The 25,025-nt window shown below is 46.2% G+C and overlaps 1 protein-coding gene across 1 annotated transcript; it reads left to right on the top strand.

Annotated features, from left to right (window-relative positions):
* Positions 1–19,675: 19,675 nt before the first annotated feature.
* On the top strand, positions 19,676–21,133 carry LOC119288938. Its single transcript, XM_037568406.1, has 2 exons — positions 19,676–20,377; positions 20,471–21,133. Exons 1-2 carry the CDS (start codon positions 20,011–20,013, stop codon positions 20,698–20,700), a joined length of 597 nt encoding a protein of 198 aa, XP_037424303.1. The 5' UTR covers positions 19,676–20,010; the 3' UTR covers positions 20,701–21,133.
* The last annotated feature ends 3,892 nt before the right edge of the window (positions 21,134–25,025 follow it).

Raw genomic sequence — 25,025 nt, 5'->3', positions numbered from 1 at the left:
TGGAAATATTATTCTCTCTACGGTGGTATGTGGAACTTGTTTTGCAGAGCCGGACACGATCCTCGTGTTCAAAATCTTCTATGAAGTATTCGGAGGAGGAACCCGCCTTGCAATGTCGAAGACAATCTGCGTGCCGGACTCATCGTCATTGAAGCCTGGTTCAGGGTCTACTGAGGGAGTCCTAGATTAGGGGGTATCTGGACAGCCGAACTATATCCTTTGGCCGGACTGTTGGACTATGAAGATACAAGATTGAAGACTCCGTCCCGTGTCTGGATGGGACTCTCCTTGGCGTGGAAGGCAAGCTTGGCAATATGGATATTTAGATCTCCTTCCTTGTAACTGAATCTGTGTAACCCTAGCCCCCTCCGGTGTCTATATAAATCGGAGGGTTTAGTCCGTAGGACGAACAACATACAATCATACCATAGGCTAGCTTCTAGTGTTTAGCCTCTATGATCTCGTGGTAGATCAACTCTTGTACTACTCATATTATCAAGAACAATCAAGAAGGACGTAGGGTTTTACCTCCATCAAGAGGGCCCGAACCTGGGTAAACATCGTGTCCCCTGCCTCATGTTACCATCCGCCTAGACGCACAGTTCGGGACCCCCTACCCGAGATCCACCGATTTTAACACCCACATCGAGGTATACCGATATTTGTTGAAGAAGAAAGATGGGATGCCAACCGGGGCATCCCCAAGCTTAGATGCTTGAGTATCCTTAGAATATTTACTTGGGGTGCCTTGGGCATCCACAAGCTTGAGCTCTTGCCTCTCTTTATTCTTCTCACATCGGAAACTCCTCGTTCTTTGAACACTTCATCCACAAAAAACTTTTAACAAAAATTTTGTGAGATCCGTTAGTATAATAAAGCAAATAACTATCTTTAGGTACTATTGCAAACTCATTATAATTTCATATTCGAACTATATCTACTGTATTTCAACTTCTCTATGGTTCATACCCTCCGATAATAGCCATAGATGCAACAAAATAATCAAACAACACACGAAAAACAGAATCTGTCTAAAACAGGACAGTCTGTAGTAATCTGGATGTTTAGTAAACTTCTGTAACTCCAAAAATTATGAAATAAATTTGAAAAAAATGAAAAATTTATATATAAGTAATGTGCAAAAAGTTTCAGACCCATTTGACTTTCCAGTAAAAAATGTAAAATCACGCGCTACAGCCAAAGTTTCTATTTTTGTTCTGCACGTAGTAAGCAAGCAATCTAATCATCCTAAAACCATAGCTTGGCACATTATTTTTATAATACAATGCATGTATATAAGGGGATAATTATTTACAGAGAAACTTCCATGAAAAATTCTACATTGTTTCTGTGAGCATGAACACGAGTGCTCAAGGTCGACCCTCACTTCTTCAGTGCATAACTTTCCAATCACTTCTCTTTTTGAAAAACTTTTTAGGCATGAGAGGCAAGTAATTTTTTCTGTATTTTCATTATTTTAGTTTTTTTGTATGTTTCACCCACAACTAAACAGAAACAAAAAGTAAAAACAAAATCTACTTAGTGAAGAAAGCAAACAAGCACACACGAGAATATCAACCCCACGCTATTGCTCCCCGGCAACGACGCCAGAAAAGAGCTTGATAATTCCCAAGTGCAGGGAATCATCGTAGCAATTTCCAAAGGTGGAAGTGATAAGTATGGAGTGTCGAACCCACAAGGAGCTAAAGGTAAGATCAATATTCTCTCAAGCCCTATCTGCCACTGATATGACTCTACGTACACTGAACGTTTGCTTCCAACTAGCAATGAGAAATAAAACTATGTTGTGGGTGTCAAGTGGGTAACTTTGCATGATATCGAAGAGCTAAAATATGAAAGTAGGTGCTGTTATCATAAAGTTAGAATATATTACTAAATATTATAAATAGCGAGTGTGGAATAATGGTGGATCGGTGTGCGGAATTGTCCTAGACAATTGTTAACAAGACCGATAGTCATCATTGCAATTTCATATGAGGGAGAGGCATAAGCTAACATACTTTCTCTTCTTGGATCATATGCACTTATGATTGGAACTCTAGCAAGCATCTGCAACTACTAAAGATCATTAAGGTAAAACCCAACCATATCATTAAAGCATCAAGTCCTCTTTATCCCATACGCAACAACCCCCTTACTCGGGTTTGTGTTTCAGTCACTCATGCAACCCACTATAAGCGAATCATAAACGTATTGCAACACCCTACAGCGGGAGTCCCTCACGCTTGCGCGACACAGAGGGCACAATAGAACAGCACCAAAATAAAACATACAACTCGTACCAATCTAGATCATCAATCAACCCAAAGACAAAAGATATCTACTCAAAACATCATAGGATGGCAACACATCATTGGATCATAATATGTGGCATAAAGCACCATGTTCAAGTTGGGATTACAGCGGGGTGCGGGAGAGTGGACCCTGTAAAAGAGATGAGGATGGTGATGATGATGGTGATGTTGACAAAGAAGATCAGCGCGGCGATGATTCCCCTCTCGATGGCACTCCGGTGCCACCAAGAAAGAGGAGGAGAGGTTTTCCCCCTTGTGCTTCCTCCTCCATGGCCTCCCCCGTGGATGGGGAGGAGTTCCCCCTCTGGTCCTTGGCCTTCATGACGATAATGGCCCCTCTGCGATCCCCCTCCATGCCCTCCAGTGATGATGGCCCCCTCCGGCAGGGTGCTGGAGAGGGCCTAGATTGGTTTTCGGTGGCTACAGAGGCTTCTACCGGCGGAACTTCTGATCTAGGTTTGTTTCTGGAAGTTTTGGTTTATATAAGAGGTGTTGGAGTCGGGGAAAAGTCAGGGGGGTTCTCGAGGCGGCCACAAGGCAGGGGGCGCGCCCCCACCCTCGTGGTGACCTCGGGACTCTTCTGGCCCACCTCCGGTACTCCGTGGGCTTCTTCTGGTCCAAAAATGATCTACGTGAAGTTTCGGGTCAATTGGACTCCATTTGATTTTCCTTTTCTGCGATAGTTAAAAACAAGGAAAAAACGGAAACTGGCACTGGGCTCTAGGTTAATAGGTTAGTCTCAAAAATCATATAAAATAGCATATAAATGCATATAAAACATCCAAGGTTGATAATATAATAGCATGAATACTTCATAAATTATAGATACGTTGGAGACGTATCAATCTTGTTCAATTCTTTTTGGGTGTCCCTCAGGATAAAGTGGTTCCTGAGTCATTTTACCTCCTTTAGTTGCAACTCTAACATCAAAGTCATGTATATTGGTATTCACTTCATCAAGCAATTCTCTTTGAGATTTAGCAACTTGTTCCAACTGAGTTTGAAGCATAGAAGCATGCTTTCAAAACCTCTAACATCATTTGAGATTCTAAATAACAAGTCACACAAGCGAGCAATCATATCAGAATTGTATTTCAATTATTTCATAACATTTGCATTAGAGTGATCCTGTTTTCTAATTTAGTTTTCAAACTGATAAAGACATTGGCTAGGGTGCATATTGTGAGGATTTTCATTATCATTGAAATTCATTAAAGAATTTACCTCTACCACCTTAGGCAGTGGTGGTGTATTAAGCCCATGTATTTCTTCGATAGGAGGTAATTTTTTGACATCCTCGGCTTTAATACCTTTTTCCTTCATAGGTTTCTTTGCCTCTTGCATATCTTCATGATGGAGATATAATATACCCCTCTTCTTCGGAGTGGGTTTAAGCGGTGGTTCAGGAAGAGTCCAATCATCATGATTTTTCAATATATTATTCAATAATTGTTCAGCTTGCCCAACAATTCGTTTTCTGAAAACACAACCAGCACACCTATCTAGGAAATCCCTATAAGCATCGGTTAGTCCATTATAGAAGATATCAAGTATTTCATCTTTCTTAAGAGGATGATTAGGCAAAGCATTAAGTAACTGGAAAAGCCTCCCCCAAGTTTGTGGGAGACTCTCTTCTTTGGTTTGCACAAAGTTAAATATTTCCTGTAAAGCAGCATGTTTCTTATGAGCAGGGAAATATTTTTCAGAGAAATAATAAATCATATTCTGGGGACTACGCACACAACCAGGAGCAAGAGTATTGTACCAAGCTTTAGCATCACCCTTTAATGAGAACGGAAATAATTTGAGAATAAAGTAATAGCGAGTTTTCTCATCATGAGTAAAAAGGGTGGCTATGTCATTCAACTTAGTAAGATGTGCCACAACAGTTTCAGTTTCATAACCATGGAAAGGATCAGATTCAACCAGAGTAATTAACTCTTGGTCGACAGAGAATCCATAATCCTTATCATCAATAAAGATCAGTGAAGTAGCAAACTTAGGATCATATTTCATTCTAGCATTCAGATATTTTTCTTTATACTTGCATAATAATTTCTCTAGATCATCTGTAATGCCCCGAGACCGTTGCGCCAGGTGTCTTCCAGTTATTCGTTGTTGTTGCCTTGTCTTTTGCTTGCGTGTTGCATCTTATCATGTCATCATGTGCATTGCATCATCATGTTTTAAAAACTTGCATCTGTCCCGGTCTCCTCGTTCCTTCCGTTGTCCGTTCTGAGCCCAACCACACTTGCATGCGCCCGCGGCATGTTCGAAATAGTATTTCATAAGTGGCCGGAAAATGTTCTCGGAATGGGTTGAAAGTTGGCATGTGGTGTTGTTATGTCGTAGGTAGGCCGCCTGCCGAGTTTCATCGCATTCGGACTTCGTTTGATAGCCCAACGGATAACTATAGCGACATTATAGTCGGTCTAACGTCGGACGTTTTTGGTCTCCGGAAACAGATGCCGGGCCCTCCCTCTCTCTTCTCCCCCTCGCAGTCTCGCCACAGCCCACCTAGTCCATCCTCCTTCCCCTCTTCGCTTCCGGAGTTGTCCGATGCGACCGCACAGTCCAAAACCCTCTCTGCACAGTGCATCGAACTCCTCCTGCGCGCGTCCGAAATCTGTCCCGGACCCGACCCGGACAGTCGTTACCGTTGTGTCCGGATCATCCCCAAACGTCTATAAAACATCTCTGTTTTGTTAACTGGACTTCCTAACCTATATTTTCTCAACCGCTCGATAACGATCGGATGGACCAGATTAGTCCCAAACCTAAATCCGCCCGCTATATATATCGCCAACCCTAAAATTGAGGAAGCTGTCCCATCAATCCCGTCTTCGCCGCCGGCTGACCAACCCCCCTCCTTCATCGGGATCTTGCCCGATCCAATCCAACAACAGCCACCACCCTCCTTGGAATCCTCCCGATCAAATCCATCCATCTCCTCCATCCAATCAATCCAACCCATCGCCGCAGTTTCCTCCTCCTCCTGCCGAGCTACCACGTCCGCAGCCATGCCGCGCACGAGCCCCACTGCCTCCTCTGCTTCCTGAGCGCCACCGCAGCAACAGATGCAGGCCCCTTCCTCGTCCCCTTGCACCGCCAAGCCGCCCGAGCGTGTCGCCTCACCGACCCCGCTGTCGCTCCCTCCAGCGGCCTCGCTCGTCGGTGTCCTCACCACCAGCAGGAGCCCCATGACGACGCCATGGAGGGTTGCAGCCCGAGCTCGCATCCATCACTGCAACAGAGTCGCCACCGCATCTCCACGGATCCGTCGGGTCTTGGCAATCCTCGTCGTTGCCGGACCTGCTTCCTCTGCCTCGCCCCAAGCCGCGTCCTCGCAGGATCCGTCGCCTCGTCAAGTACCTTGCCGGAGAGCACCTCCATGGAGCCGAGGAGCTCCTGCACGCTGCCTCCGCCCCGGTGCACTTTGCCTCTGCCGTCTCTAGCACCACGCCATGGCCGCGCCCTTCGAAGCTTGGAGCTCCAAGTCCGCCAGCCCGCCGCCGCGTTGATCCAGCAGGGAACGGGCACACCGGCGACCTCCTACGACGGGATCCTGGTCCGCCTCCCTCTGCCCGTCCCTCTCCTTCTCGTTTTTCCTTCCTCCCTCACCGCTGCTTCTCTGAACTTGTTCCCCTGCCATGTCCTTGCAGCTCCTCCGCCGCCCTGCTCCGCTCGTCACCGTCTCCATAAGCCCTGCACCCCTTCCGCCGGAGCATGCCGCCCCGTTTTAATGGACCCGCGCCCGGACCCCTCCATCCCCGGCGAGCTCCGCCTCCCGTTCCCGTCGCTCCGGTCGCTCAAGTCCCGCCTCGCCGTGCCTCTGCTTCGTGCGGGCTGAGACAAGTCGACCGCTGCCGTACACGGGTCGTGGGAGCGTTGACCACGCCTTGCCTCCAAGGCCCAGATCCAGCGCCAAGGCCGACCCAACACCAAGACACCAAGGCCCGGTTCCCTAAAGCCCAACGTGAGGAAGCCCACCTCCTGTTTGCTCTTGTGCGGCCTAGTTCGGGCCAGTTTTGGCCCGACTCCTGTTTTTTCCTGAGGAGTGATTTATCTATTTATCCAGTTAAAAACAGAATTGCAAAAAAACCCTCAAACTTCATGCATATCATATATCTCAAACTGTGCATCATATGGAAAAACTTCATATATGAAATATGCTTAGAATTGCATCTAGTTTCATATTATGCCATTTTCCTCCATGTTTGATATGTTTAAAATGTTGTTTGTTTAAATTTGCTCAAATGCCATGCTAAACTGCTTTATTTCATAACTAATTAACCATAGCTCGGTTTTAAACAAACTTTATATGTAAATGGGGTAGAAAAATGCCTAGTTTAACATGGTGTACTCACTTTGCATGTTTGATAACTCTAAAATATGGTTTTGGGCAGAACAGTACCAAACCTAATATATGCGTATGGGGATTTACCGAAATTGTTGTTCGTTGCTTCCGGCCTCATTTAAACTTGACTAGATAGGTAGTTTTAACTTTGCTTCACCCTCTTGTCATGTTTAACAACATTTAATATTGTTGGGTATATAAACAAGAGGAACTAAATAATTGACGTGGTGGTTCGTTAATATGCAACTCGTTGCATATTGAGCTCCACTTAATTTGTAGGGTGTTTGTGCACTTTACCATGCCATGCCTCGATAAACCGGACATGCATCATACTTGTTTGCGCACCGTGCCATGCTTATGTGGTGGTTGTTTACCATGATTGTTTGCTCCTTTCCGGTGTTGCTTCTTCGGGTTGGTTCCGATAACGTCGTGTTGTGAGGATTCGTTCGACTTCGTCCGTTTGTCTTCTTCATGGACTCGTTCTTCTTCCTTGCGGGATTTCAGGCAAGATGACCATACCCTCGAAATCACTTCTATCTTTGCTTGCTAGTTGCTCGCGCTTTTGCTATGCCTATGCTGTGATACCTACCACTTGCTTATCATGCCTCCCATATTGCTAAGCCAAGCCTCTAACCCACCTTGTCCTAGCAAACCGTTGTTTGGCTATGTTACCGCTTTGCTCAGCCCCTCTTATAGCGTTTTTAGTTGCAGGTGAAGATTGAAGTTTGTTCCTTGTTGGAACATGGAGATGTTGTTCCTTGTTGGAACATGTTTACTTATTGGGATATCACAATATCTCTTATTTAATTAATGCATCTATATACTTGGTAAAGGGTGGAAGGCTCGGCCTTATGCCTGGTGTTTTGTTCCACTCTTGCCGCCCTAGTTTCCTCATATCGGTGTTATGTTCCCGGATTTTGCGTTCCTCACGCGGTTGGGCTATAATGGGAACCCCTTGATAGTTCTCCTTGAATAAAACTCTTCCAGCATTGCCCAACTTTGGTTTTACCATTCGCCACCTAGCCTCTTTTTCCCTTGGGTTCCGCAGACTCAAGGATCATCTTTATTTAAACCCCCCCGGGCCAGTGCTCCTCTGAGTGTTGGTCCGACCGAGCAGACTGCGGGGCCACCTCAGGGCAACTTGAGGTTTGGTTTTACTCATAGGATGTCTCATCTGAGTGTGCCCTGAGAACGAGATATGTGCAGCTCCTATCGGGATTTGTCGGCACATTCGGGCGGTGTTGCTGGATTTGTTTTACCTTGCCGAAGTTGTCTTGTAGAACCGGGATGCCGAGTCTGATCAGAATGTCTCAGGAGAAGGTTTATCCTTTGTTGACCGTGAGAGCTTGTGATGGGCTAAGTTGGGACTCCCCTGCAGGGATTGAACTTTCGAAAGTCGTGCCCGCGGTTATGGGCAGATGGGAATTTGTTAATGTCCGGTTGTAGATAACTTGAAGCTTAACTTAATTAAAATGCATCAACCGCGTGTGTAACCGTGATGGTCTCTTTTCGGCGGTGTCCGGGAAGTGAACACGGTGTTGGAGTTATGCTTGGCATAGGTTGTTCTAGGATCACTTCTTGATCATAGTTTCTCGATCGTGCTTTGCCTTCTCTTCTCGCTCTCATTTGCGTATGTTTAGCCACCATATATGCTAGTCGCTTGCTGCAGCTCCACCTCATACTTTTACCTTACCCATAAGCTTAAATAGTCTTGATCACGAGGGTGTGAGATTGTTGAGTCCCCATGACTCACAGATACTTCCAAAACCAGTTTGTAGGTGCTGATGAATCCGTGCAGGTGACGCAACCAAGCTCAGGAGGAGCTCGATGAAGATCTTGTCCTTTGTGTTGTTTCGTTCTAGTTGATCAGTAGTGGAGCCCAGTTGGGGTCGATCGGGGATCTGTGTAGCATTTGGGGTAGTCTTTTTTTATTTTGGTTCCGTAGTCGGACCTTGATTGTATCTGGATGATGTAATGCTTTATTCATGTAATTGTGTGAAGTGGCGATTGTAAGCCAACTATGTATCTCTTTCCCTTATGTATTGCATGGGTTGTGTGAAGATTACCTCACTTGCGACATTTCTTTCAATGAGGTTATGCCTCTAAGTCATTCTTCGACACGTGGGAGATATAGCCGCATCGAGGACGTTACAAGTTGGTAATCAGAGCCTTCCCCGACATTAGGAGCCCCTTGCTTGATCGAATAGCTGGCGTTGTGGAGTCTAGAAAAAAATGTTTTCAGTCATTTAGGAATTATATATCGGAGAGTTTAGGAACTCTTTTTACTCCCCAGTCCCTTCATCGCTCTGGTACGCCTCCTGTCATTTAGGGGTTGTGGCAGTGTCCCGGGGAGTTGAGCTCCGAGGTGTTGTTGTCACAATTTTATCGTTGCAGTTCTGGAATACCTGAGATTAGTTTCGCCGACATCAAAAAACACTTTTATGCAGTTGTTGGTGAGATAACCTCGACGCCACCCAGTACTAGGGAGGGAGTTCGGGAGTATTGCCATAACTTGTATAACGGATGCTTTTCGAAGGTTAAGGTAGATGATTTTCGAAGGTTTCTTGGTTATGTGTTGAAGGATGGATATAGCTGGATGTAGGATTTGCTAGTTTTGGGTGAGATATTATGCTTCCCCTGTATCCCCAACACCTGATTGCATAACCGGAAAGTTTCGGGAGTTTATAAGGGGGAATTCAAGTAGCTCTTAGGATATCCTTCCAACAGATGTATGATATGAAATTGGGGTTCGACGTCTAGTGGTCCGCCTATTCACGGTTGGTTTTATAGTGGTCTCGTTGTTTCTTAAAGAGTCCTTGGCTATGCCAACTCGGGGACGCTTCGTATGTCATGTGCACTGCCTTGTACATGATGGTGTTGTACGATCGAGCCCGTGTAGGCCCCACCACGAAAACTTCGGTCGAAATCTCTATCATATGTTTGTTCCGGTTTATTCTGCAAGCCAATCCTTTGTTTTGTTTTGAGTTGTGGTATTCGAGTTGCTTCAGAGACAAATGTGGATTCCATCCCTTTCCTAAATGGTCTTCTCATATTTCTATGTGGATACTAATCCTTCTCGATCATCGAGTCGGTCATGTCAATCCTGTTCAACCGGTGTGTTTTCTCTTCAAGCGGATCCGTTCATTTTCAACATCCACAAGATTCAATCTCAGATTTCTCAACGTTGTTTGTTTCATCCATCCCATGTTGTCTTTGTTTTTCCCACCCTCCCACCCTCTTTCTTCGAGGACTCGGATGTCTTAATCAAGTATCATTTTATTGATGTGAGTCTCTTCTTTCTTTCCTTTCAATGTTCTTACCCAGTGTTTCTCATGAAGATTCTAACGGAGCTTCTAGTTCATCATTATTCGTCCTTTTCTTCTCTGGTGGGTCGAATTAAAGTTTCGGTGTTGACCATATCCTTTCCTGGTTTCAAGTGTTTTTCCATGCCGGTGCACCTCTTCATTTGTTCGGGTGTGCTAAAGATATCTCGAAGGTTCATGTTTCCACTCCGCATTCATTCAAGCTCTTTCGAGATTGTTATCTCATTCAATCCATTTAATTCAACCGGTGCAACCTCTCTTTTAAATCATTTCAACAGTGCTTCTTTTCAGTGGGCCCTAACCCACAGGTCTTTTCCCAGGATCTTACCTGACTCTTCTTATTTTTCCGGAGCTTCTCAAATTCTTTTCTAAAGTTTGACGTAAGAATGAATTATCATAAGTCTTATGTTTTTCTCCAAGATCGTCCACATTCTTTTCATCGTTGGCTCAACATCTTTGCTTTTGATTCTTCCGGAGTGTCTCAACAATTCATGGTGGTGTTTCTCATCGTCATTCTCGGATTTTGAATACCGAAGAAGAGTTTCTCTTTAATCTTCCTCCATTCTCTTCAAGGTTCATGGTTCTAGCTTGATGCCACCATCTCATTATTATTTTTCATTGTGGGAATTCTCTTCATCCATCTGGAGCGTTTCATGAGTTGTTTTCTATTTTCCTTCCTCCGGAGCCCATCATTTCAGAAGACTTATTCATCCTCAGCTTTCAGCTCTCTTTCTCCAAATCTTACCAGTGCATCATTCAAGTTTTCTCTAATCAGCTCGGGATCTCTTCGTTCTCATGGATCTAAATTCCCTCAAGCACCTTCATCCATTTGATAATTCTTCCTGGTGTTTCTTTATCTTCTCTTCGTTCATTTTCAATTCTTACGGTGGTTTGCTCAAGATTCTATTCCATGGTTATCATATCAACTCATTCGTTGTTTTCCAAATCCTACCGATGTCTTGTTGAAGACCGTCTCAAGTTTATGTTATATCTCTCTTAATCTTTCTACGAGAATAAGTAATATGTCAAATTGTCAGGACCCCGACTCAATGCCACATCGATCTAGCATGTAACACCTCATATCACTTTGCGGCCTCACGCAAGGTATTCCCACGGGTGTCGCCCTACCTTTACCCGGGACCGTTTGCGCCTTTTGGCACACGTATATGACAGTGTCGCTAGCATCTATATGATAAGGAGCCCGGGCTGACATGGCTAGTCGTAAACCCAAAGTGGCACAAACTTACAGGGACAGGCATCCATGACCCAGCATCGAACGTGTCGGTCATCAGCAAGTGAATCCAGGCTGTAGCACTGGGATAGCAGGACTCCGGTGAACCGGGCTGTAGCGGGCTAACAGGACTCCGGTATTCATCGCGTGACATTTCCCCGAAGGGACAGACACAGGAACGAAGAAGGACACATGCCGGCCAGCCTAAGTGTTCCGGAGCAGTAGCAAGCTACCATTGGAAACACTAGGAGACATTTCCCGGTAAGAGAGGCTACTAAGGATAAACAACTAGATAGTCAGATCCCACACATACCAAGCATTTCAATAACATACACACAATATGCTCGATATGTGCAAACACAACATGGCATCACAACATGACTCTATGACTCAAGTATTTATTCATTAGGCTCCGAGGAGCGAGACATTACAAACAGGGGTCTCATGACCCAACAATCAGAGCATACAAATCAAGCACAAGCGGAAACTAACATGTCTGTGTACAGACATCTATAAATGAAAAAGGCTGAGAAGCCTGACTATCTACCAGATCCTGCCGAGGGCACAAGATCGTAGCTGAGGTAACAAGCTAAACGTCGAAGTCCACATGGAACTACTAGTGAGACTGAAGTCTCTCTGCAAAAACATAAAATAGGCAAACGTGAGTACAAATGTACCCAGCAAGACTTACATCAGAACTAACTACATATGCATCATTATCAACAAAGGGGTGGTGGGGTTTAACTGCAGCAAGCCAGCTTTGACTCGGTGGCTATCCTAAACTACGACTGCAAGCGACTCTTTTGAGGTGGCGCACACGAGTCCACATATTCACCATATCAATACACCACTATGGATCCGCTCCCGTCTCCCTACGAGAACGCCATCCATAGCACTCACGCTTATCTTGCGTATTTTAGAGTATCCACTTTCACTTGTCTATGAACTGATATAAGCAATCCAGAAGTCCTTTACCGCGGACACGGCTATTCGAATAGATGATGTTAACCCTGCAGGGGTGTACTTCTTCATACATGTTTCCACCACTTAGCGTCTGCACACGACATGTGCTCGGCAGACTTCAAGCGAAAGCCGACGTGGGTGTAGACCACGACCTACCTAAACACTCAAGTCTCTAGTCCAGGTTTATCGCCTATTCGGGTTCCATCCATGAGGAGATCCGGCCGGAGTTTCGCTCACAGCCCCAAACGATGTGAACAGGGTTCCGTGACACCAAGCGGGCGCCCGGTATACCCGGCCACGTGCCTACCGCATCACAGCCCACCCCTACGGTCAGCGCTGTCCACGGCCTCCAGCATACTACAAACACCAGAAACTACTTGCAACTCCTGGACAGAGGACAAGGGTGAATAAGAAGTCGAGCGGGGTCATATTTCAGGGCCCAATGTATGGTAGTAGCTGAATCATGGATCACAAACACAGAACTCAGTTCCTGAGGACGGCTTCAATGAGACAACCCACCATGTACTCCTACATGGCCTCTCACCGATACCTTTTACCAAATCGTGTTCACACACTTAGCTCACACACAGTAGGACATGTTCACACACCTCTGATTCATCCCGGATGAATCAGACCTGACACAACTCTAAGCAGTAGCAGGCATGACAAACAAGCATGAATGAGTAGGCACAACAGGGCTCAAACAACTCCTACTCATGCTAGTGGGTTTCATCTATTTACTGTGGCAATGACAGGTCATGCAAAGGATAAAGGGGTTCAGCTACCGCAGCAAGTAACAGATGAATCGATGTTGTCCTAATGCAGTAAAAGAGAGCAGGAGCGAGAGAGTAGGATTGTATCGGAATGAACAAGGGGGTTTTGCTTGCCTGGCACTTCTGAAGATAACATTGAGTCTTCATCAGTGTCAACGATCACATCATCGGTATCACGTCTATCGAGAGGGGACAAATACCGGTAACACAGAAGGAAACATAATCAATGCAATGCACAATATGATGCATGATCATGACATGGCAAAATGAATGTGTTTTGGGCTAATGCAACTAGCCACAGATTAAATGAAGTTGGTTTGTGTCAGGTCCCCGACTCGATGTCACATCGATCTAGCTGGTAACACCTTATATCACTCTGCGGCCTCACGCACGGTATCCCCACGGGTGTCGTCTTACCTTTTCCCGGGACCGTTTGCGCCTTTTGGCTCACGTATATGATAGTGTCGCTAGCATCCATATGATAAAGAGCCCGGGCTGACATGACTAGTCGTAAACCCAAAGTGGCACAGACTTACAGGGACAGGCATCCATGACCCAGCTTCGAACGTGTCGGTCATCAGCAAGTGGGTCCGGGCTGTAGCACTGGGCTAGCAGGACTCCGGTAAACCGGGCTGTAGCGGGCTAACAGGACTCCGGTACTCAAAGCGTGACATTTCCCCGAAGGGACAGACACAGGAACGAAGAAGGACACATGCCGGCCAGCCTAAGTGTTCCAGAGCAGTAGCAAGCTACCATGGCTCAGCGGTAACACTAGGAGACATTTCCCGGTAAGAGAGGCTACTAAAGATAAACAACTAGATAGTCAGATCCCACACATACCAAGCATTTCAATCATACACACAATATGCTCGATATGTGCAAATACAACGAAGCATCACAACATGACTCTACGACACAAGTAATCTATTCAATAGGCTCCGAGGAGCGAGATATTACAAACATGGGTCTCATGACCCAACATTCAGAGCATACAAATCAAGCACAAGCGGAAGCTATCATGTCTGAGTACAGACATCTATAAATGAAAAAGGCTGAGAAGCCTGACTATCTACCAAATCCTGCCGAGGCACAAGATCGTAGCTGAGGTAACAAGCTAAACGTCGAAGACCACGCGGAAATACTAGTGAGACTGAAGTCTCTCTGCAAAAACATAAAATAGGCAAACGTGAGTACAAATGTACCCAGCAAGACTTACATCAGAACTATCTACATATGCATCATTATCAACAAAGGGATGGTGGGGTTTAACTGCAGCAAGCCAGCTTTGACTCGGTGGCTATCCTGAACTACGACTGCGAGTAATTTTTTTGAGGTGGCGCACACGAGTCCACATATTCACCATATCAATACACCACTATGGATCCGCTCCCGTCTCCCTACGAGAACGCCATCCATAGCACTCACGCTTATCTTGCGTATTTTAGAGTATCCACTTTCACTTGTCTATGAACTGATATAAGCAACCCAGAAGTCCTTTACCGCGGACACGGCTATTCGAATAGATGATGTTAACCCTGCAGGGGTGTACTTCTTCATACATGTTTCCACCACTTAGCGTCTGCACACGACATGTGCTCGGCAGACTTCAAGCGAAAGCCGACGTGGGTGTAGACCACGACCTACCTAAACACTCAAGTCTCTAGTCCAGGTTTATCGCCTATTCGGGTTCCATCCATGAGGAGATCCGGCCGGAGTTTCGCTCACAGCCCCAAACGATGTGAACAGGGTTCCCGAGATACCAAACGGGCATCCGGTACACCGTGCCACGTACCTACCGCATCACAGCCCACCCCTACGGTCAGCGCTGTCCACGGCCTCCAGTAAGCTACAAACACCAGAAACTACTTGCAACTCCTGGACAGAGGACTAGGTGAATAAGAAGTCGAGCGGGGTCATATTTCAGGGCCCAATGTATGGTAGTAGCTGAGTCATGGATCACAAACACAGAACTTAGTTCCTAAGGACGGCTTCAATGAGACAACCCACCATGTACTCCTACATGGCCTCTCACCGACACCTTTTACCAAATCGTGTTCACACACTTAGCTCACACACAGTAGGACATGTTCACACACCTCTGATTCATCCCCGATGAATCAGACCTGACTCAACTCTAAGCAGTAGCAGGCATGACAAACAAGCATGAATGAGTAGGCACAACAGGGCTCAAACAACTCCTACTCATGCTAGTGGGTTTTATCTATTTACTGTGGCAATGACAGGTCATGCAAAGGATAAAGGGGTTCAGCTACCGTAGCAAGTAACAGATGAATCGGTGTTGTCCTAATGCAGTAAAAGAGAGCAGGAGCGAGAGAGTAGGATTGTATCGGAATGAACAAGGGGGTTTTGCTTGCCTGGCACTTCTGAAGATAACATTGAGTCTTCATCAGTGTCAACGATCACATCGTCGAAACCACGTCTATCGAGAGGGGACAAATACCGGCAACACAGAAGGGAACACAATCAATGCAATGCACAATATGATGCATGATCATGACATGGCAAAATGAATGTGTTTTGGGCTAATGCAACTAGCAACAGATTAAATGAAGTTGGTTTGAATACAAGATTCAAATTCAAACTCCATATGTGATTATTCAAATGCCATTTAATTTATTTGTGCTAAACAGCACCTATAAGTTGTTCTAACATGCATGAAAATGGTACAGATGGATTCCTTGAATTTTTCTGATAATTTTTCATATATAAATTATTTAATTTGGAGTTACGGTTAATTTTCTATGATTTATTGAAGTTTTAGCTATTTTCTGGAATTAATAAATCATTTAAGAATTATCTAAATTCCAGAAACATTTACTGCGTCAGCAGTGCGTCACCGTGACATCAGCAAGTCAACAGGGGTCGGTCAGGGTCAAACCTGACGTGTGGGGTCCACACGTCAGTGTCTCAGTCAACTAACCAGGTTAGTTAGCCCTAACTAACTTAGTTAGTCGGGCGGGGCCCGCATGTCAGTGGCTCACCTAATTAACTAAGTTAGTTAACACTAACTAACCTAGCACTAACTAAGCAGGCGCCTGGGCCCACACGTCAGGGGGTCAAACCCCGGGTCAAACCCGCCGGAGTTGACCCGCGGCTTGTCGCCGGCGACGCCAGCAACGGCGGAGGGCGTCGGAAACGCTGCTCCGGCCACGGTTTGATGCGCGGGTGGGTGCTACGAGTAGCTGGCGATGTGGCGCATCCAACGGTGGCGGTGTTTGGTGCTGGGGTGGCCGGAGTTAACGGCGGCGAGCTCTTTTGCGGCCGCCGGAGTTCGGCTATCGACGGGAACTATGCCACAGAGCACGGGAGGAGGAGCAGTTGGGTGATTTGAGCTCCTTCGGATGCGCTGAGCGCGTTGGCGGGCTCATAAGCAAGCGGTGACGGCTGTGGCCGCGACGGCGCCATGGCCGGCGGCGAGGGATTCTCGGGCAAGGTGGTGGGGCTAGCTAGAGAGGGAGGTGGGGCACGGGGAGAGGGGGAATCGGGTCGAGGGCTCACCGCGGAGCTGCAGGGAGGGTTAGTGGGCTCGGGGGCGCGCCGGAGTGGCCGAATCGACGGAGAAGATCCTCGGCGGCCGGCGAGGGGGAAAACATCGGGGGCGGCGTTCCGGGGCTCTTCTGGTCGCGTGAGACGACGAGGAGGACGAGGGAGGACCGGCGGAGCTCTGGGAGGCGTCGGGGAGACGAGACGGTGGCTGTGGCCGCGCGAGCGCTGGTCGGCGGCGACGGCCTCCATTCGGGCGCGTGAGGGAGAGAGAGCAGAGGAGAGGGAGGAGCGAGGGAGAGCTACGGGAGAGTGAGAGAGGTCGTGGGGAACGAGGGGGGAAGTGTGTGGCTCCCTCGGGTGCCTCCAGCGGCGAGCAGGTAAGCAGGAGGTGGCCGGAGCTCTTCGGGCGCGCGCCACGCCTCGCCTCTGCCTACTGGCAGAGGAAGAAGAGGACAAGGGGGGGAGGAGGTGGGCTGGGCCAGCGGGAGGAGCTGGGCCGGCTACAGGTAAGTGGCCCAGGTACGGTTCTTTCTCTCTCTTTCTGTTTTAATTCTGTTTTTCTATTTTTTTAAATTTGTTTTGGCATTGTTTTGAATTTAAACAAATTCAAACAATGCCAAAAACTCCTCTGAATATTTTTATTTGCTAGATGGACTTTTCCAACAGCACATAAAGCATTTCAGAGTTATTTGAAATTATATTCTAATTATATGAATATAATTCAAATTCAAATAGCTAATGATTTAAATTCAAAGTCCCAAAAATAAATCCTTAAAAATGTTCAATATTTTGGTTGGGACCAGAACCCTTACCAAAAATTATCAAACATTTAAGAAGAGCCTTTTGGAGCAATGAATAAGATTTCTAGGGTTTTTGCCCCTCTTTTATTTAGGGTTTTGAGGCTTCCAAAATTCCTCAATTCAAGTTTCAAAAATATAGACATGATGCACACATGAAGCTAACCTAGAGCAATGCCAGAAGCTAGGGATGTGACACAAATCCATTGTTTGTCATCAATTTAATTGGTGAAGGAGAAGCATAATGTAATTCTTATTCTTGTTTCATCGACTAAATTCAATTCCTTATTCTGGAGGATCATCAAATTCTTGGTTTCAATAGCTCATCTTTCTTTTCTGGAGTTCCAAGCTCTCGCAATTATATCATCTCGGAGATACATCTAAAGCATTACAAGGTTTCACCTTGTGTTTTTTCGACCTCTCTTTCCTTCTGTTTGATCATTTCTTTTGTTGCCGGAGTTCTTCATGAAGGTTCTTCATGATGGTTCATCAAGGATTTAATTCCTTCTCGAAGTGTTCATTGAGATTCTTTTCAGAGGAGCTCAATCATTCTTCATCTTGCAATCCGGAGTGCAATTCTTTCTACCGTATCATCGGAGGTGGTATTATGTCACTCTTGACAATTTGAGTTCGTGTTTTATGATACAACAATTGTCAAGAATGCGATAGTTAAACCCACCAATTTCTTTGAGCATGAGCTCTTCTCAATCCATCAATCGCTTTGTTGGAGTTATCTTGGGTTGTATTTCACCTAAAGCTTTCCCTAAGGATTGTTGCTATTTATGGTGCTTATAAATGACCCAAGTTCTTCATTTATCCTCCCGATGAAATAAGTTTCTTGTCTCCTTGTTCATATCAATCCAATCTTGTTTCCATTTATGGCAGGTTTTCACCTCAAGTTCTTGAGATATTTTCCATAAGCCCTCAACAAGCCTGTTCTTTTCGTTGTTGATTTCCCAACAACTCCGTTCAATCCTTCTTTTTATGGATGCTCTCCCAAATTCATTTCAGGCGGAACTTGTTGTCTTCTTCTTTGTTCTTTTGTTTCCATTCTTATATTTCTTCCGGAGGCATTGTGATGATGCTCTCTTCACTCATCATCTCGTATTGTGAAGTTCATGTTCTTTCTTTTGCTTATCCATCCAACCGGAGTGTCGTGTTTTCATTCGAGCTCTCTCATCTTATTAAATTTTGACTCCCTTCTCAACTGGAGTGCTGTCTGAGATCCTTCTTATCCCCCCCCCCCCTTGTGCCATTCTTTCAATAGTTTCGAAGACAGTGTATTGTTGATTTCATCAAGCATACTCTCTTCTTGTCAAGTTCTTATTCAATTCCTTTTCTTTTCAGTCGGAGTGCTGTCCAAATTATACCATTCTTAATCCTTCTCTATCTTGTTTTAACCGGAGTGGTTTCAATATATATCTTGCCCTTCAACCTCAAGGTTTTTTTTCGCAATGCTCCTTGTTCCTCTTTTCTAACAGAGTGTTTTCGACTTTGTTCATCTCCGTTGTATTATTTTCTCGAGAATGGCTTAACCTTTTCAAGGTTCTGTGGTCTCACTCATTTGTTAAAGAAGCAACTTAGTTTTACCTCTTCTCTTTCTCTTCCGTCTTCCCTCCGGTGCCATTCTAGATCTTGGGACGAGATCCTCTCGTAGTGGTGGAGTGTTGTAACGCCCCGAGACCGTTGCGCCAGGTGTCTTCCAGTTATTTGTTGTTGTTGCCTTGTCTTTTGCTTGCGTGTTGCATCTTATCATGTCATCATGTGCATTGCATCATCATGTTTTAAAAACTTGCATCTGTCCCGGTCTCCTCGTTCCTTCCGTTGTCCGTTCTGAGCCCAACCACACTTGCACGCGCCCGCGGCATGTCCGAAATAGTATTTTATAAGTGGCCGGAAAATGTTCTCGGAATGGGTTGAAAGTTGGCATGTGGTGTTGTTATGTCGTAGGTAGGCCGCCTGCGAAGTTTCATCGCATTCAGAGTTCGTTTGATAGCCCAACGGATAACTATAGCGACATTATAGTCGGTCTAACGTCGGACGTTTTCGGTCTCCGGAAACAGATGCCGGGCCCTCCCTCTCTCTTCTCCCCCTCGCAGTCTCGCCACAGCCCACCTAGTCCATCCTCCTTCCCCTCTTCGCTTCCGGAGTTGTCCGATGCGACCGCACGGTCCGAAACCCTCTCTGCATAGTGCATCAAACTCCTCCCGCGCGCGTCCGAAATCTGTCCCGGACCCGACCCGGACACTCATTACCGCTATGTCCGGATCATCCCCAAACGTCTATAAAACATCTCTGTTTTGTTAACTGGACTTCCTAACCTAAATCCGCCCGCTATATATATCGCCAACCCTAAAATTGAGGAAGTTGTCCCATCAATCCCGTCTCCGCCGCCGGCTGACCAACCCCCCTCCTTCATCGGGATCTTGCCCGATCCAATCCAACAACAGCCGCCACCCTCCTTGGAATCCTCCCGATCAAATCCATCCATCTCCACCATCCAATCAATCCAACCCATCGCCGCAGTTTCCTCCTCCTCCTGCCGAGCTACCATGTCCGCAGCGACGCCGCGCACGAGCCCCACTGCCTCCTCTGCTTCCTGAGCGCCACCGCAGCAACAGATGTAGGCCCCTTCCTTGTCCCCTTGCACCGCCAAGCCGCCCGAGCGCGTTGCCTCACCGACCCCGCTGTCGCTCCCTCCAGCGGCCTCGCTTGTCGGTGTCCTCACCACCAGCAGGAGCCCCATGCAACGCCATGGAGGGTTGCAGCCCGAGCTCGCATCCGTCACCGCAACAGAGTCACCACCGCATCTCCACGGATCCGTCGGGTCTTGGCCATCCTCGTCGTTGCCGGACCTGATTCCTTTGCCTCGCCCGAAGCCGCGTCCTCGCAGGATCCGTCGCCTCGCCAAGTACCTCGCCAGAGAGCACCTCCATGGAGCCGAGGAGCTCCTGCACGCTGCCTCCGCCCCGGTGCACTTTGCCTCTGCCGTCTCCAGCACCACGCCATGGCCGCGCCCTTCGAAGCTTGGAGCTCCAAGTCCGCCAGCCCGCCGCCGCATTGATCCAGCAGGGAACGGGCACACCGGCGATCTCCTGCGACGGGATCCTGGTCCGCCTCCCTCTGCCCGTCCGTCTCCTTCTCGTTTTCCTTCCTCCCTCACCGCTGCTGCTCTGAACTTGTTCCCCTGCCATGTCCTTACAGCTCCTCCGCCGCCCTACTCCGTTCGTCGCCGTCTCCGCAAGCCCTGCGCCCCTTCCGCCGGAGCACGCTGCCCCGTTTGCTTGGACCCGCGCCCGGACCCCTCCACCCCCGGCGAGCTCCGCCTCCCGTTCCCGTCGCTCCGGCCGCTCAAGTCCCGCCTCGCCGTGCCTCTGCTTCGTGCGCGCCGAGACAAGTCGACCGCTGCCGTACGCGGGTCGTGGGCGCGTTGACCACGCCTTGCCTCCAAGGCCCAGATCCAGCGCCAAGGCCGGCCCAACACCAAGACGCCAAGGCCCGGTTCCCTAAAGCCCAACGTGAGGAAGCCCACCTCCTGTTTTCTCCTGTGCAGCCTAGTTCGGGCCAGTTTCGGCCCGACTCCTGTTTTTTTCCTGAGGAGTGATTTATTTATTTATCCAGTTAAAAACAGAATTGCAAAAAAACCCTCAAACTTCATGCATATCATATATCTCAAACTGTGCATCATATGGAAAAACTTTATATATGAAATATGCTTAGAATTGCATCTAGTTTCATATTATGCCATTTTCCTCCATGTTTGATATGTTTAAAATGTTGTTTGTTTAAATTTGCTCAAATGCCATGCTAAACTGCTTTATTTCATAACTAATTAACCGTAGCTCGGTTTTAAACAAACTTTATATGTAAATGGGGTAGAAAAATGCCTAGTTTAACATGGTGCACTCACTTTGCATGTTTGATAACTCTAAAATATGGTTTAGGGCAGAACAGTACCAAACCTAATATATGCATATGGGGATTTACCGGAATTGTTGTTTGTTGCTTCCGGCCTCATTTAAACTTGACTAGATAGGTAGTTTTAACTTTGCTTCACCCTCTTGCCATGTTTAACAACATTTAGTATTGTTGGGTACATAAACAAGAGGAACTAAATAATTGACGTGGTGTTTCGTCAATATGCAACTCGTTGCATATTGAGCTCCACTTAATTTGTAGGGTGTTTGTGCACTTTGACATGCCATGCCTCGTTAAACCGGACATGCATCATACTTGTTTGCGCACCGTGCCATGCTTATGTGGTGGTTGTTTACCATGATTGTTTGCTCCTTTCCGGTGTTGCTTCTTCGGGTTGGTTCCGATAACATCGTGTTGTGAGGATTCGTTCGACTTCGTCCGTTTGTCTTCTTCATGGACTCGTTCTTCTTCCTTGCGGGATTTCAGGCAAGATGACCATACCCTTGAAATCACTTCTATCTTTGCTTGCTAGTTGCTCGCTCTTTTGCTATGCCTATGCTGCGATACCTACCACTTGCTTATCATGCCTCCCATATTGCTAAGCCAAGCCTCTAACCCACCTTGTCCTAGCAAACCGTTGTTTGGCTATGTTACCGCTTTGCTCAGCCCCTCTTATAGTGTTGTTAGTTGCAGGTGAAGATTGAAGTTTGTTCCTTGTTGGAACATGGAGATGTTGTTCCTTGTTGGAACATGTTTACTTGTTGGGATATCACAATATCTCTTATTTAATTAATGCATCTATATACTTGGTAAAGGGTGGAAGGCTCGGCCTTATGCCTGGTGTTTTGCTCCACTCTTGCCGCCCTAGTTTCCGTCATATCGGTGTTATGTTCCCGGATTTTGCATTCCTCACGCGGTTGGGCTATAATGGGAACCCCTTGACAGTTCGCCTTGAATAAAACTCTTCCAGCAATACCCAACTTTGGTTTTACCATTCGCCACCTAGCCTCTTTTTCCCTTGGGTTCCGCGGACTCAAGGGTCATCTTTATTTAAACCCCCCCGGGCCAGTGCTCCTCTGAGTGTTGGTCCGATCGAGCAGACTGCGGGGCTACCTCGGGGCAACTTGAGGTTTGGTTTTACTCGTAGGATGTCTCATCTGAGTGTGCCCTGAGAACGAGATATGTGCTGCTCCTATCGGGATTTCTCAGCACATTTGGGCGGTGTTGCTGGATTTGTTTTACCTTGTCGAAGTTGTCTTGTAGAACCGCGATGCCGAGTCTGATCGGAATGTCTTGGGAGAAGGTTTATCCTTGGAATGTCATTCAACTTAGTAAGATGTGCCACAACAGTTTCAGTTTCATAACCATGGAAAGGATCAGATTCAACCAGAGTAATTAACTCTTGGTCGACAAAGAATCCATAATCCTTATCATCAATAAAGATCAGTGAAGTAGCAAACTTAGGATCATATTTCATTCTAGCATTCAGATATTTTTCTTTATACTTGCATAATAATTTCTCTAGACCATCTCTATCCCTACAAGCAAGAATATCTCTAGTTGGCTCCTCATACATAACATAACCTTCCGGTACGTTAGGCAATTCATATCTAGGAAGGCTAGTTCTAGCAGGTGTTTCAGCAGTTTCATTTTCAAGCTCATCATCAGATTCAACAACATCATGTTGTATTACTCTAGCAAATTGTTCATCAAGAAAATCACCAAGTGGCACATCATTACTATAAGGCAAGGTACTAGCATCATCATAATTATCATTCATAGCAGAAGTAGCATCATCAATAACTTGCGACATATCAGGATTAATAGCATCTGGTGGTGTTGCAAGTTTTCTTATAACAGAAGGTGAATCTAAAGCAGAACCGGATGGCAGTTCCTTACCTCCCCTCGTCTTAGAGGGATAAATCTTGGTCTTAGCATCCTTCACATTCTTCATAGTGATAAATTGATAATAATCCCAAGTGACTCAACAAATATAGCTATTCTCCATAGCAATGGCGCTAGAAAAAGTCTTGATAACCCACAAGTATAGGGGATCACAACAGTTTTTGAGGGTAGAGTATTCAATCCAAATTTATATATTCGACACAAGGGGAGCCAAAGAATATTTGAAGGTATTAGCAGCTGAGTTGTCAATTCAACCAGACCTGGAGTTTAATTATCTGCAGCAACGTGATCAGTAGCAAAGTAATATGATAGTTTTGATAATAGTAGCAGCAGTAACGGTAACGATAACAATGATAACAGTAGTTGTGTAACAAGTGCAACAGTAACAATAGCAGTAGTAACTTAGCAAGATCAATATAAGATAAGTTCGTAGGCATTGGATCAGTGACTTGTTGGATGATATTCATCATGAGACAGTTATAACCTAGGGCGATACGGCACTAGCTCCAGTTCATCAATATAATGTAGGCATGTATTCCGTAAATAGTCATATGTGCTTATGGAAAGAACTTGCATGACATATTTTGTCCTACCCTCCCGTGGCAGTGGGGTCCTATTGGAAACTAAGGGATATTAAGGCATCATTTTAATAGAGAACCGGGACAAAGCATTAACACATGGCGAATACATGAACTCCTCAAACTACGGTCATCACCAGGAGTGGTCCCGACTATTGTCACTCCGGGGTAGCCGGATCATAACACGTAGCAGGTGACTATAACTTGCAAGATCGGATCTAGAACATGGATATAATGGTGATAACATAAATGGCTCAGATCTGAATCATGGCACCCGGGCCCAAAGTGACATGCATTAAGCATGTCAAAGTCATAGCAACATCAATCTTAGAACATAGTGGATACTAGGGATCAGGCCCTAACAAAACTAACTCGATTACATGATGAATCTCATCCAACTCCTCACCGACCATCGAGCCTATGAAGCAATTAATCACTCTCGGTGGGCAGCATCATGGAATTGGCGATGGAGAAGGATTGGTGATGACGAAGAATGAAGACTCCCCTCTCCGGAGCCCCAAACGGATTCCAGATCTGGCCTCCCGATGAAGAACATGAGGTGATGGCGGCTCCGTCTCGTGGATCGTGATAATTCTTTTTCCCTGATTTTTTTCTGGAAAAATAGGATTTTATAGCATCAATTTCAGGGTCTGCAGGGCCACCAGGTGGGGACAACCCACCTGGGCGCGCAGGAGGGGTGGGTGCGCCCTGATGGGTTGGGCCTACCCAGGTGCCCCCCTCCAGTGGATCTTGGCTCTAGAAATTCTTATTTATTGTATAAAAAATCCTCGCAAAGTTTCGTTCCATTCCGAGAACTTTTATTTCTATAGAAAAACAACACCATGGTAGTTCTGCTGAAAACAGTGTCAGTCTGGGGTTAGTTTCATTCAAATCATGCAAATTAGAGTCCAAAACAAGAGGAAAAGCGTTAGGAAAAGTAGATACGTTGGAGACTATCACATTTCTATCTCTCTATGTATCTGAAATTTCTCCATCAACCTTTCTTTCTCGCGCACACTCTTGCTTCCTATCACGCGCACTATATTTGTCTCTCTATACAAGCATCTATGGGTCGATCTCTTTTGCACAATCATTGTGTCTCGCTCTCTCTCCTCATCATAGATGCATGCTCCAGCCCACGTCACTATCTCTTAAAGACAAAACATATGCTCAATTATCGGGCCTTCTTCCCTCCACTCTGACATGCATGCATACTGTCACACCGATCCGTCTATCCCATGCCGTTGATCTTATGACTTATATATTCTTTCTTTTATCTTGATCACGCGTGCGCGCGCACACACATGTCCCATGTATACATGTTTACCTCTCGCACATGCACATTCAAGGTCTCCTAT

This window comes from Triticum dicoccoides, chromosome 4A (genome assembly GCF_002162155.2).
Source record: "Triticum dicoccoides isolate Atlit2015 ecotype Zavitan chromosome 4A, WEW_v2.0, whole genome shotgun sequence".
NCBI classification, from domain to species: Eukaryota; Viridiplantae; Streptophyta; class Magnoliopsida; order Poales; family Poaceae; genus Triticum; species Triticum dicoccoides.
This window is presented reverse-complemented; position numbering and strand designations above follow the sequence as displayed.